Genomic DNA, 12,963 nt, shown 5'->3' on the forward strand with positions numbered 1-12,963 from the left:
CTGTAAAGCAGGTTCTTGCAATGCATCACAGCATCTGTTTGTAATCAGCTGGGACAGAGTTTAAAGCAGTCCCCAGCCTCCCCTAAACTCAGGTGCTACAGAGTCCAGGTTGCTCAGTGTTGCTGCTGAAACTGTCCTTAGTGGAGCTGCAGTACACCTCTTTGATCTCATCATCACTCAAACACAGTCAAAGCATCATGTATCATGAAGTGCCTATTTCATGCACCATCACTAAGTATTTGTTTTATGATGAAAACCTCATTGACACACTGTTGCATAGTTTTCATTGAAGATTCTTTTCATTCATTCTTTGATATTTGGAGACAGATCTGACAGGATATGGCATCTGACAGATGCCATTTTCCTTTTCCACAGGTGGATACTGAAGTGATAAATTGGGGGGGAGGGGGCGAATCTAAGCCATGTGGGTGGCATGAATGGTTTTTTTTTTCTCATTCTTAGGTATCTATTTACACATACATGTATTTAGGGAATACATATGTTTTTTATACACTATATATTTCTATCTGGAGACAGAGCTGGAAGCCTCCAGACACAGGGCTGGTCTCTTATGCAAGTACGCTGATGACCAGCAGGCAAACCTGCAGGCAAACCTGGGCTGGAGGCTATTGAATATCATGAGATGCTTACATCGACACATCTGAAAACAAAACCCTCAAAGAGTGAAAAGTCTTGTTGCTGATGACTTCTGCTCCTAAGTACATTATCTCTGAAGATCCACTCTGATGGGTGTTATGGAGGAATCAAGCACTTGGCTCACAAGAGAGAAGTAACAACGTACCTTATTGAGATAAATGCAGTGGTAATTGTGAGTGATGGCGAAGTTCACTTGATTATTTACTGCATACAGGACAGGGTTTGATAGAACTGCCAGGGTGACCTTCCTGTTGAATCATGAGGTTCAGAGAGGACCCCTTTCCTTTCTAAACTCCTTCTCAGAGGGGAATTTAGCTGCGGCTGGATCCACTCTTAGTCCCAGATTACAAGCCCCAAAGGAAATTTATTCTAATAAAAACCAATTTAATACTCCAACAACATTAGTAGATTACAGGTTTTAGATGCCAAGTGGAATCAAATACTACACATCAGGGAGTTGCCTGAGGCAGCATCCCAACCTGAAGGGAGAGTCCTTGACTGCAGACCTGCTGCTCCAAGGTGGGTGCAGTCAATGGCATCCCCAGGGGAGCAACAACCAACCACATCCTCAGCATGGCCTCTGGGAGAGGGAAAGAAGCAGCAGCAACCGTTATTACTGTAGGTCGCCCCTGGCCGGAGACCCTCATTCCACAGAGGCTTCTGGAGATGTCACTTTCTCCCTGCGAATGGCACACTTGAGGGTCAGCTTGCCGCCTGCAAGACAGGGCTTGGAGGTGACTTGGGGCTACGGGACAGGCTTCAGAGGAGGTGCTGGACTGGGGGCTGCTGCACGGGGAGAATGAGGCCGGCGGGGGCTCAGGAGCAGCTCCCGCGAGCCGAGGAGGTGCATGGTCTCTGCGTCTGAGGGTCTGTCTGCCTCCTTCCGCTTTTCCCTTCAGTCCGCTCCCGGAGAACGACGTGGAGCTGCCCCGACCGGCCTCGTCTCCAGCAGACCGGGCGCTTTGAGGCTTCCCGTCCCGCTACCCGCGCCAGCCAGAGGGCTGGACGTGCCTCTGCACCATCCCACCAGCAGCCCAGGTCTCGCCCTCCGCCACGCTGCTCCCCGGACTGCGCATGCGCCGGAGGAGCCCGAGCCGGCGCTGGAAAGCCTGGCTACAGTACCGCTGTTCGGCCACGAGGCGGCAGCACCAGCGCGCTGAGTGCCCGCCGCAGCCAGCACGTGGGGCGGCGGCGGCATTTTGTCACCGGGAGCGGCAGCGATGAAGGGCTGCAGCACCTCCTCGGCGATGGTTCTCCAAGCAGCGACCGCTCCCGCCGCCCCATTTAGAGCACCCGAGGCGGCAGCTGCTTAAGGAGCTCACGGGGCTTGCAGTGCTGTCCTGCTGCTCTGCTTCCTCGCAGTCCGGCATTGCGTACGCTGCCTGCGTACCAAGAGCAGCCCAGCAGCTCGAGTGTTTCCGACCTTCGCATTTGACTACTTTAGAAGATTTTTAGAAGTTGAAAGTAGAAACTCAGCAGCATTTTGATAGTCCCTAAAATTGGACAGATTTTTTCCCTTTTCCTTTTTTTTTTTATTAACACAAAGTATAAGTTTTGTTAAAATAATTTTGTTTGAAAGGGCATCTCATGACTCTTTCAATGATGTTTTGCAGGGTGTGTTTGCCAAATCTTTTTGAGTAGAATTACATTGTTGTGCAGATCTGTGGGGAGGTAGCGTAACCTTCAGCTACCCCTTTGAAATTTTTGTGTGAATGAAAAGTAGAGAAAAAAATGTGTTTAAAGAGAAGGTAAGAACCTGCGTTGCACGTGTGGGCTATGTCACTGCAGCAGTGGTTTCTTAGTCCTGGTTGCTCAATTCTGAATTCTTACAGATCCGTGTGCAGCATTTCACAGGGTGACATTTCCATGATGGGATCCTGAACTGAAGCAAAACCAAAAGCTTCCACTCCAAAGTGAACAAAATGTGAAACTATCAAATGAAATAAAACCTGGTGAGTCATATGAGTACTACATTTAACATTTCGATAATCTCTAACGTTATCAGCAGAATTGTGTTAGGTTAGGTACAGATATTTTTGTTCTCAGATACTTCTATCCTCAGAGAAAAATTCAGCCTTCAGTTTTGCCAGTGTGCAAAAGAGATCATTGAAGTGTTTCTAATGTTTTGTTGTCTTGTATCAGGAACTGGAGGAGGTGGATTTTTTGGATGTACAGAGAGAGAGAGAGGAGGGTTTATGGTGATTTTACCCTGTGTCTTCCTCTCAAACAGATTGTTAAATTGTAGTTGTCAGCAGCTTCCCTTTAGCAAAACTGAAAACTTTGAGTTTAGTAAATGTCTAATGAGTGCTTACTAACATTTCACATTTAAGGTGAAGGCTATCTAATACAATATATTTCACACTTCCAAGGGCAGGTTTTGAGAGCTGTTAAGCTTTATTCAAAGTTATTACATAAGCACAATATACTTTTTCAGTAACTCACAGACATCTTAAATATTACTGTTCAAAATATGGAGCAACAATGAACTGAAATTAGCTGATAACACATCTGTGTTAGCTGTTTGGATGACAAACTTCCCGAAGTGCTGAGCTAACTTCTGTATTTTCATGAATATTGAAAGTTAAATGCGGAAGAGTAAAATTATGCCCTAGATACTTAAGCCATTTAGGAGTGCAAGGACTTTGGGCTATTTCTTTATCCTTAAAATTGCTGGATAAGATCTTGTTCCTATCAAATTAGTAGAAGTGAATCTGACAAGGCAGGACATGCAGTAACTCCAGAGCACAGAGGGTGTATACAGAGGGATGGGTCAGTCCTGTTCCTGTTGAAAGGAAATTCCTCTGCTTTGTAGAGGCAGGCATGGGCCCTCACTATTTTTTTTAATTTATTTTTATTTCCCCTTAATTTCTTGACAATTACCACTATTGTCTCCTTTTCTTCCTATTACTTGTGGCTGGAGTAGAAAAAATTATGTACAGGACTACCAGTTGTATGTGTTTTTTATATATATGTGTATCTTAAGAATAAGTTAGTGAAAAGAGCCTTCTCTAAATGAGATGGGTGTTACTGAGGCTGATTTACAATATACTGAAAAGGAAAGAGAGACAGGACTATGGTTCTCTAATTACTCAACTTCTTGCTCATCTACGTTGCCATTTCCCAGCGCTGGAAGCTCCCTTTCAGGTAGCAGCCCATACTCATTTAGGAAAGACTCCACATCCACAGCAAAAAACTCCTCATTGAATTGTTCAGAAATGCTAATGAAATTGCTTAGAAGCTCCCCACCCTTGTAGACAAGTAGAGTGGGAAGCACTTCATTTGAGAAGCGGTCTCCGGCCCCCGTGTTGGAGGCCTTGATCTTGCAGAACTTCACGGTGGCGTACTCAGCCGCCAGGCAGATCAAGCTGTTGTTGAGAGCATCGCAGCCCTTGATGCCATCTTCGTAAATGTGGACGATGACTGTTGTGGTTTTACGTTCTTTCTCAATAGCTTCCAGGAACTGTTCCCCGTTCTGCAGCTCACACAGATAACCATATTTTGGCCCAAAACTCAGCCGCTGGTGCATATCCTGCATGCAGCGTTTGCGGTATTTTTGTAGGCAGCTTTCATCTTCTTGCTCATCATGAATTAATTCATACTCCTGCATGCTCATCTGTGAATATTTTGAGAATGTTACATTAATAAGTAGTAATCTGTTGGTGCTGAAACAGGAAGAGACTAGGTTGTTGTCTAAAGAACATTGCATTGAAAAGTTAGCTAAAGAGCAATTGCTTCCCACAGTGGCTCTGGAAGGTCTCTTCAAGAGATGGCAAAGATGCTGTCTCAACATTTGCATGTCAACTTGATGGTCTTGAAGACTGTTGCATATTTAGCAAAAACTTCTGGACCTTCCAGAGTCGTTGGGAATTCTGCCAGTGACTGTTGTGGGGTCAAAGTTTAATTCCTGTGGTTTTGGGGGGTTTGGGTTCTTCCTCTTTCAGAACTGGTAAATAGTAATGAGTAACTTTCATGCTCAGAGCTCTATCCTGACTAATAGGTTTTTGAACATGTTAAAAAATTTTCCATTGTCTTAACCAAGGATAGAGAATCAAGGCAAGGAAGGGAGGAAGACAGGTCAAACTCTGTGTTGCATGATATGTTGTTGTGAAATATACTGCGTATTTTACTGAAGTTAGGCTTTGCTTGAGAGAGGACTGTGTAGATGGTTGCACTGCGCGTGCATTTGTTCTGTCTATATTGTGTGAGCTCTGCTAAGTTGCAAAGGAACTGAGTCTGGCAAATTCAGGATTTTCTACCAATATGTCTTACATAGAATCAAAATTAATTTGTTTTGCTTTTCTTGTCTTACCTTACGGCAGAACCTCTCTCTGGTGTCTTTGTCATCTTTACTGAAAGATCTGTGTGGTGACGACATTTGTCTAAGAATTTCTTTCTTGCTTAAGGATAAGGAGTCTCGATCTTCACTTTCTAATTTAAACTTCCTCCAGTCATTAATCACGCCTTTGGGCCCTGAGAGATAGGAAGTTAGATGAGAAACTGGCTGTAACGAAACCTCTGGTCATTAATCACGCCTTTGGGCCCTGAGAGATAGGAAGTTAGATGAGAAACTGGCTGTAACAAGAAGCTGTCTTAAGAAGTCTCTGCTCTTTACTGGCTTATTGTTCTGTGCCACAGTTTATGTGTCTGCCACTCTTCCTTCCAGAGAACTCTCCAGGACTGTTGAAAACCAAAGTTTTGAGACCAGTGTGTTATGTTAGCCTCCAAAAGAAAGGAAGAGCGTTTTTTTCCAACCTGGATCACTTTAGTGGTCTGGTTCGTATCAGGATCCTGTAAAAGGGTTTTGGTGAACTGCATGAGTAGTTAACGGGGATGGGAATGTTGAAACCTGTTGAAACCGACATGGTCAAAGCTAGTGTTTTGTAGAAGTATATTTGCATTTCTCTATAGACAGTGTATAACCTTTGTAAGGACTTACAGTTAATCTAAGAATACAGGACAGTTTAGATCTTAAAAAAATAAATAAATTGCCAAACCAATTGCATCTACTTGAATTCTGGGCTTCCACAGTGAACAGGGACAATTTAACTTATTTTTAGGGAGGAGGGGGGGAAAATGCAGTTAGTTTCCTTGCCTGTGTGTGTTGCCTGTCCTTCAAAGTCTTCTTCAAAGCTGGTGTTGGCATTTTCTTCCATTTTAGTGGCTAGAGTAGGAGATGCTGCAAGTTCAAAAAGCAAAACAAGTTAATAACAGGATAGAAAAGGGATAAACTCACAGCAGGTACAGTGCAGCTGTAATTTCCTGCAGCTGCCAGGTATCAGTAAAGATCAAAATACACATGATTGTAGAGCTTATCATCATCTCCTATAAAGCAATTAAGTTATTTGTCAGTCTCTTAAAAAAGATGTCCGGCCAGATTCTTACTTGAAGTGCCTAAGCAAGAGTTTCTTCATTATACTACTTCTTCTTGGTCATCAGAGAATACCAGGAACATGGTGTAAAATAGTGGTTGTGAAACTTTCTGCATTGGGAATGCAGACTCAAATAATGCAGAGTGCAGTGAATATTTTCTTTCTGGTTTGTGTTTTTTTTTTTTTTTTTTTAAGTTAAAATGGTGCATCTCTGTGAAGAAGGCAACCCAAAGAGGCAGATGGCAATCTCAGGGTGCTGCAATACTGTAGTACTCAAGCAACACCCTTTTTATTTTTTACAATGGAGTTTTTGAGGGGTGAAGTAGAACCACTGTTCTTTGAGCAAGGAGTAGAATGTATTCACATTGAAAAGATGGGCCCAGTTGGGTGGTGCCAGAGCATTACAGAGCAGCAGGGTTTGGCCAGAGCATTGAGCTCTCAAGATCAGGCTGATTTCTGCTGGTTCTCAAAAGTCACAGTAAATGATCTTTGGGTTCTGCAGCTTTCTAAAGAAGATAAATGTCTGTTAGAGGAGGATAGGCAGGGGGAGAAAAGCACCGATTCTTCACATGCATTTTCACTGCACTGCTGATAGACATTTACAATAGCCATCTGCATGAGCTCTGCCACTGCATAGTACTGAGTCCTTTCTCATGTTGCACATCATTCACAACTTTCCTTTGTAAACTATAATTCTAATGTGATAAAGTGTCACAGTCTGCAGGAGTCTTAAGGCAGATGATTGGAGTTCTCCCATTTAGCCTAGACTAGTTTTAGCTGTTCAGATGTTAAGGTAAGCTTTGTTTGACTTCACAGTAAATCCCATCTTGACACAAATGCTAGGATGTTATCATGCCATGAATGCCATATTTAAATGCTGCTAGTGTGTTAGACTAAAGTGACATTAGTGTTGTAGCATGTATGCACAGAAGGAAACGCATTTTCATTTTTACATACCAGCATCAAGGGATAAAGTAGAATAATGGCTGAGCAAGACACAAGGAATCTGATTCTTGTGTGTGCTGGAACTAAAGCTGATCAGTAAATGTGCAAATAAATTGTTCTGTATGTATGCTCATGGCAATTAATTGAATCTTGTGAGAAGCATTGCAAATAATATTGGAAGAAAAGCAGGTAATGAATTATACTTTATCAGTATAAATTCTTTCTGTAGATAGGTTGTTGTCAGCATATAGATCCAGATTACTGGTTGGAGTGCTATTCAATCGATATCAAAATAGAAATATGAAGCTAATCCCTTCTCATGTATGCAAAACTAAAAATCTTTGCCATGTCAGGGTTGGACAGCTATGTGGATGTGCTGGGTCAAAGCCTTGTAAGTAATTTTGATGACTTATATGGACATCTACAAAAAGCTGTTCTGTCTGCTGATGTTGAAGATTTTCTTTGTTCCATGAGGAAAGAGATGGTATGATTCTCTGTATGCTTTGCTTTTTCATAACTTTTAGCCCTGAAAGGCACTAAAAATATGGGGTATGAAACTTAAGCAGTCTGTTGCAGGCTCGAGCCAGAAAACTTACCATACTTTCAGTGAAACATTAGAGATGGGAACTGATTGCTTAACAAATGAAAGCTCTCCATAAAGCTTATGTACTGATCTGTTGTACCTAATAAATATGGAAAGATTAAGTGAATTGCAACAGCATGGAAAGCTGCGTTTCACCATTCTTCTGCAGCCTGCCATGAGGCAACAATGCTGACAATGCACAGGCTGGCAAGCTGGGCATGGGCCTGGCCCTGTGACTGAGTCAGGCTGTGAGCCTGGAGCAAGTTATGCAAACCATTCTTCTTTCTGCTCAATGGCGTTGTATTTATCATTATTGTTTTGGTGCTGTGAGAATTAGGCCATCCAAGCTAGGTGTTTCCCAGTTAGGCGCCTGAGGACAAGGACATATGAACACGTAACCGCAAGGTGATCTGTGGGAAGCCTGGTTATAGGATGAACTGGCTCTCCTGTAGTACATTTCCTTTCAAGAAAGTGCCGTGGAAAAAGGTGTAAGCTGTTGTGTTTAGTGTGTGGGCAAAAATGGGCAATCACCAGGGTAGGAAATTCTCCCACATCCTTTGAAAGTGTTTATATAGAGGTCTTTTGTTGCTGATTGACATTCTTTTTTGAGTGGTGAGGTGATGTTCTTCTATATGCTGGGCAAGCAGCATTTTCCAAAGAAAAAAAATAGATTCCTAATATTTGGAGAAATGTGGGTGCTACCAGATCTGGAGCATGTTATGCAAGTGTCTCCATGTGGAAATGTCAATGCATAATGCTGAGACAGTAAAGCAGATGGTGAGTGTCACAGAGCACCACAAGGTGTCTTAGATCTGAAGTTCCCACCTCCTGGCTTAACAGGTGTGCTGAAATCTGGTGTGGCCAGCAGTGGGGACAGCAAGAGCCATCCTCTGTGCAGGACAGACACTCTCATAAAAGCAGTTGCACTTTGCAGCCTCATGGACAGACCTCAGCACTCACATTCGCACACTGAGCTGTAAGTGGGTCATAAGTAGTTGGCTGATAATGCTGTCTTTTAGAAATTTGTTAAGGGCATCTCTTAATACAACCCCCTACAACCTGAGTCAGCCTGAGAACGTTGTGGAGTGCAGAGGGCAAAGGCAGCACTTAGCTGCATGGGGATGGTTGCACTCGATAGGGATGGGCTTGCATGCTTTAGAATGTACATTCCTGGCCATTGCAACCATCTCTTATAGATTCCTTACTGCTTTAAATTAAATTTTTATTTTTTTTTCCATGTAAATGTGCAGCCTCACAATTCTGCTAAATACTTGCTTGGGGTTAAGAGCATACAGTGAGAGCAGAATTTCCTGAGAGTGTAGTCAAGTCAAACAGCAATGCAGGATTATGTGCGGCGATGGTAAAGTGATAATAAATGTCATCACTAAAGTTACTTGTGTCTGTTAATTCTAAGGAAGGTACCGACAGACCTTTCAGGGCACCAGCTACATTGCTACTGATCTCAAGTTTTCCCTTTGCACCATTTTAACAGCATGTGATGTGCCAGATGAACAGCAAACTTTGTGGTGTAAAAATTGCTGATTTAGAAGATACATTGCATTTTCATTAGCTTTTGTCATTAGTTTTGACAACTGAAAGTGGCTCCTGATATTTTTATTTGAAAAATTCTAATGGAGAGAAAAAAATTTCCTCTTCAGGTCTGCAAATCATCAACGTATTAGACCATATTTGTAATGCATATGGTGACTTCACATATATATTTTAAGAGAATGATCATTCTAGAACTTTACGATCTTTATGTTGGACTTTCTGAGTGAAGAAAGCAAAAATTACAGCTTCTTCATACAGGAGATTTTGAGACCTATCTGTGTCCCAAAAGTCACTTCAGCAAGAAAAAAGCCCAACCCTTAGGTATATGTCTGAAGCTACCATTTAATTTCTATGAGCTTTGAATGTCTAATTCAAGAATAGCAATTCCTATTACTGATGCTCAACCTTCTGTTGTCATTAGACCAGATGGGCCAGCCTTATTACAGGGTAGAAATGACCATTTAATAAAGTATTTCCTTTTCATTCAATATGAAAGAATGTTTTCTATTTAGTAACAAATATTTTGTGCCTTTGGCCTTCACAGAGTTTTCTGTTTACTCAAAATTATGATTTTTATTTTTTTTTCTCTTATGTATAATGAATTTCTGAGGTAGCTCAGGAAGAATGTGCTGTACCTGTGTATTTGTAATGAAAGCTTATTTAATCCTTGTAAAATATTGCAGCTGTAAATGCAAAAACTGTGTCTTCTAGTGATAAATTATAGTTAGAGAGGGAAATAATAATAACCTCTAAACAAAATGTAAAAGGCAAGATGAATTCTGTAAAGGAAAAAGCCAATAAATAAAACTTGATGTCTAAAGAAAGAGTTTCTGCTGCTAGTCCAATAAGTAAACAGGAGACATATTTTTCTCAAAATATAAACATGCTCTAGACATTGCTGCTCTCCATATGTGCAAATCCTGCCAAAAATGCTCTTCTGTGTCTGGGTTTATGTAAGGCCATAAATCAGCAGCATTCTGATAATGCCCAGCAATCAGTGGGACATTGCCTGTGAACTGGGAAGTATGAAATTTTGGAGACTTGTGGAAGAATGAAAAGTAAAGGATCTTTGTCAGCAAGCTGTGATTGTACATTTATGTTTTGAGCTACATATAGGTGGCTGGTTAGCTGGTATCTGGGTCCAGAGCATCTTGGCTCTTGCCTCTTGGGAAAAGTGTCTGAATTTTAACAGCATTTTGCTCTACCCAAGCACTAGTTTGAACCTCCCTTCTCTGCCTGTTTTTTCTGGTTTCCATATGCAGATTCCTTGCCTGTTTATTCTTGTTCCCTCTGTCAAATGATAATGGCCACCAAACTTACCAGGCAGATGAGCAGCTTCTTAAGCAAGCAAGGCAAGAGAAGGACCAGCTATGGATTTAAATGTTCGTGTTGCTGGAATTTTGGGAAATCAATAACATGGAACTGGAAAAAGGCATTGCTCACCCCTTCCTAAGCAGTGGAAACATCCAAGTGTAGCAGAATCAAGTAAGTCCTCTGTGTGTGAGGTGCTGCACCTGCTCTTGGGAGGGGTCGTTCTGAGGCCTCACAATTGTTAGCAATTGTGACAGATTTCCAAGGACCCTAATCCAGAGCTCACTGATGTAATTGAAGGCTTCTTAGTAACTTCAGTGCGCTGCAGGATGTCATCTGCAGCACTGAGCAGAAATGGTTGAATGTGTATTTGTGTGTGATTTTTATGGTTAGGATGTGCCTGCTTCAGCCCCAGCTGTGATCTGTTTCGTACCTACTATACATGATCATGCATTCATTTAGATTTGCAAGAGGCATAAGCATCATTACTTAAGCAACATCAATGTCAAGGTCAGAGGTCAGAATTTCAGTCCTTTTGCCAGCACATTGCAGAGGGAGCTGAAAGCCATAAGGACCTTTAGTGATCTGCTCCCAATGACAACTGTCAGGCACCAAGCCAAATAGCTGCTAGTCAAAAACATGGGAGTACCTTCAGCTCCCTTTGCATTCGGAGACTGTCAGGTCCCTTACATTAAGGTGGGTAAATACAGTTTTAAGAGCCAGCCTTCAGGGTTGCAGTCACCTGCCTTGACCACTTTCACCAGCGTTGTGTTACCTAGACGTGCAAAGACAGGCTTACTGTATGGATAAATGGAAATTTCCTGGGCTTACCTAAAGGAAAAACGTGGTGTATCATGTAGTAATTAGATCACAGTGTTTGGGAAAAAACCATAATTTCAAAACACTGGAATGGGACTTTATTTGCTTAAAGAAGAGGTCATACAATACAAAGAAAGTATAAACCAGGGTGGGTTGACGTAGAAAGCTGTCAGCTTCGCTGCAGGTCACTATGACGGATGAGAGGGTTATGGGATTGGATTATTTGCTCTATCCGCTTTAGGAGAGTTACGCTGTTCTTTATTTGTGAGGTGGAAACATTTTAAATAGATGAGTCCAATGTTTCATTTATCCTGAAGGCTTTGCCAATTAGGAAATTCCCTGGTTTCAGCATCATATTAGGTTAAAAATCATAGGATTAAAAGAAATATCTCTTTCTCTTCCTTTTTGTCGGCCTTTCAAAATTTGGCCTATAGTTATGCACCAGAAATTACTAATCTTTTATGAATTGGACATTTATTTCTGGATTTCAGTCTGAAATGGGAAATTAGCTCAGTATCTTTCACATCAGTCAGCTTCACTTGTACCATAGTAAGACTATGTTTTGTATGGAAAGGCAGAATGCATAAGGAAAAGTCCTTATTTTAAATCAGGACTTGATTTATTATTTCAGAAAAAAAAAAATTAGTTTACATTAATAATGTCAAATTTCAATTATCATTAATCAAAATTTTTTATTTGAGAAAGCTTAATTTTGTATATTAAATGGTGAATTTCTTTTGAAACTCAGGATTTGAATTTTTGGATCATGTTACATATTTGTAGGAGTGGTTATATAGTTATTATTGTGAGAATTTTTTTTTTTTTTAAACCTATTAATTTATCTTTTTTTAAAAAAACTTGGATGTATCAAATGGAAGAGGAGGAGAATGGTTGGAAGCTAAGAAAACATCTATTTGAAGCAAAAGCAGAACAGCTAGTGTTTTCAAATGCAGATACTTAAGGGCATGAACCTCAATCCATGTTTAACCTCAAAGGCTAGCTGGATTTGTCAGATGGATTGAACATTTCACCACAGTACTCTGAAGGTCAGGAGAGAGTTTTCAGTTGATGTTTAAGTACATATTTGATTTCTGAACTCTATGCCTGCTGGAATTGACATGTCCTTCAGAGTTTTGGTTCGACGGGAGAAATTTTTTTTTCCCCAACCTGAACAGATGTTTGGCAGTGCAGATAATCCCTATAATTTGTCAAAAAACACTTATGTCAGAGCTGGAACTCTAGCAGTGACTGGAGACAGGTGTTCAGAGAGGTTGATGGCCAGTATTTTATGTCAAAGAGAAGAAACTTAAATTTGTTGTGAAGTTAAAGACCTAAAAGAAGTAGTACCCTGTATGGACTTTAAACAGACTCTTACAGCTCCTTTCCATTAAAAAAAAAAAAAAAAAAAAAAAAAGGTGCCTGCAGGGGAGAGCTGGGAGGAATAAAAACTTGTGAAATTGGGAGAACATCTACTGTCTGTTTTGGGGTAGGGTTTGACCAAGAATGCTTCATAAGGCTCTGGAGATGCACAAAATTGTGCACAGTGAACACTTAGCAAAATAGGTTTGGCTCAGAAATAATATTGAATTCTGGTGTCATTTTTTTGTTTTTTTTTTTCCTTCCCTTAGCTTGGTTGAAGTTTGTTTCAAATGTATATTTATAACTGTAAAAGTAAATCAGTAGGAATTCTTGCTTTTGCTTTCGTCTTATCTATTCTTTGCTACTATT

General features: G+C 41.1%; 1 protein-coding gene and 1 long non-coding RNA gene across 4 annotated transcripts in view; one reads left to right on the forward strand and one right to left on the reverse strand.

The window, feature by feature from the left end:
- Positions 1-1,853: 1,853 nt before the first annotated feature.
- LOC115611587 overlaps positions 1,854-12,963 on the forward strand; it is a 49,348-nt gene continuing 38,238 nt past the window's right edge. For all 3 annotated transcript variants that reach the window (XR_003992635.1, XR_003992636.1, XR_003992637.1), the window contains exons 1-2: positions 1,854-2,405; positions 2,490-2,609. This is a non-coding gene — a long non-coding RNA (uncharacterized LOC115611587). The remainder of the gene's footprint in view (positions 2,406-2,489; positions 2,610-12,963) is intronic.
- PDC (phosducin) lies at positions 3,685-5,810 on the reverse strand. The gene is made up of 3 exons (XM_030494735.1): positions 5,750-5,810; positions 4,967-5,127; positions 3,685-4,270 (listed from the first exon to the last, which is right to left on the reverse strand). Exons 1-3 carry the CDS (start codon positions 5,808-5,810, stop codon positions 3,743-3,745), a joined length of 750 nt encoding a protein of 249 aa, XP_030350595.1. The 3' UTR covers positions 3,685-3,742.

This window comes from Strigops habroptila, chromosome 8 (genome assembly GCF_004027225.2).
Source record: "Strigops habroptila isolate Jane chromosome 8, bStrHab1.2.pri, whole genome shotgun sequence".
NCBI classification, from domain to species: domain Eukaryota; kingdom Metazoa; phylum Chordata; class Aves; order Psittaciformes; family Psittacidae; genus Strigops; species Strigops habroptila.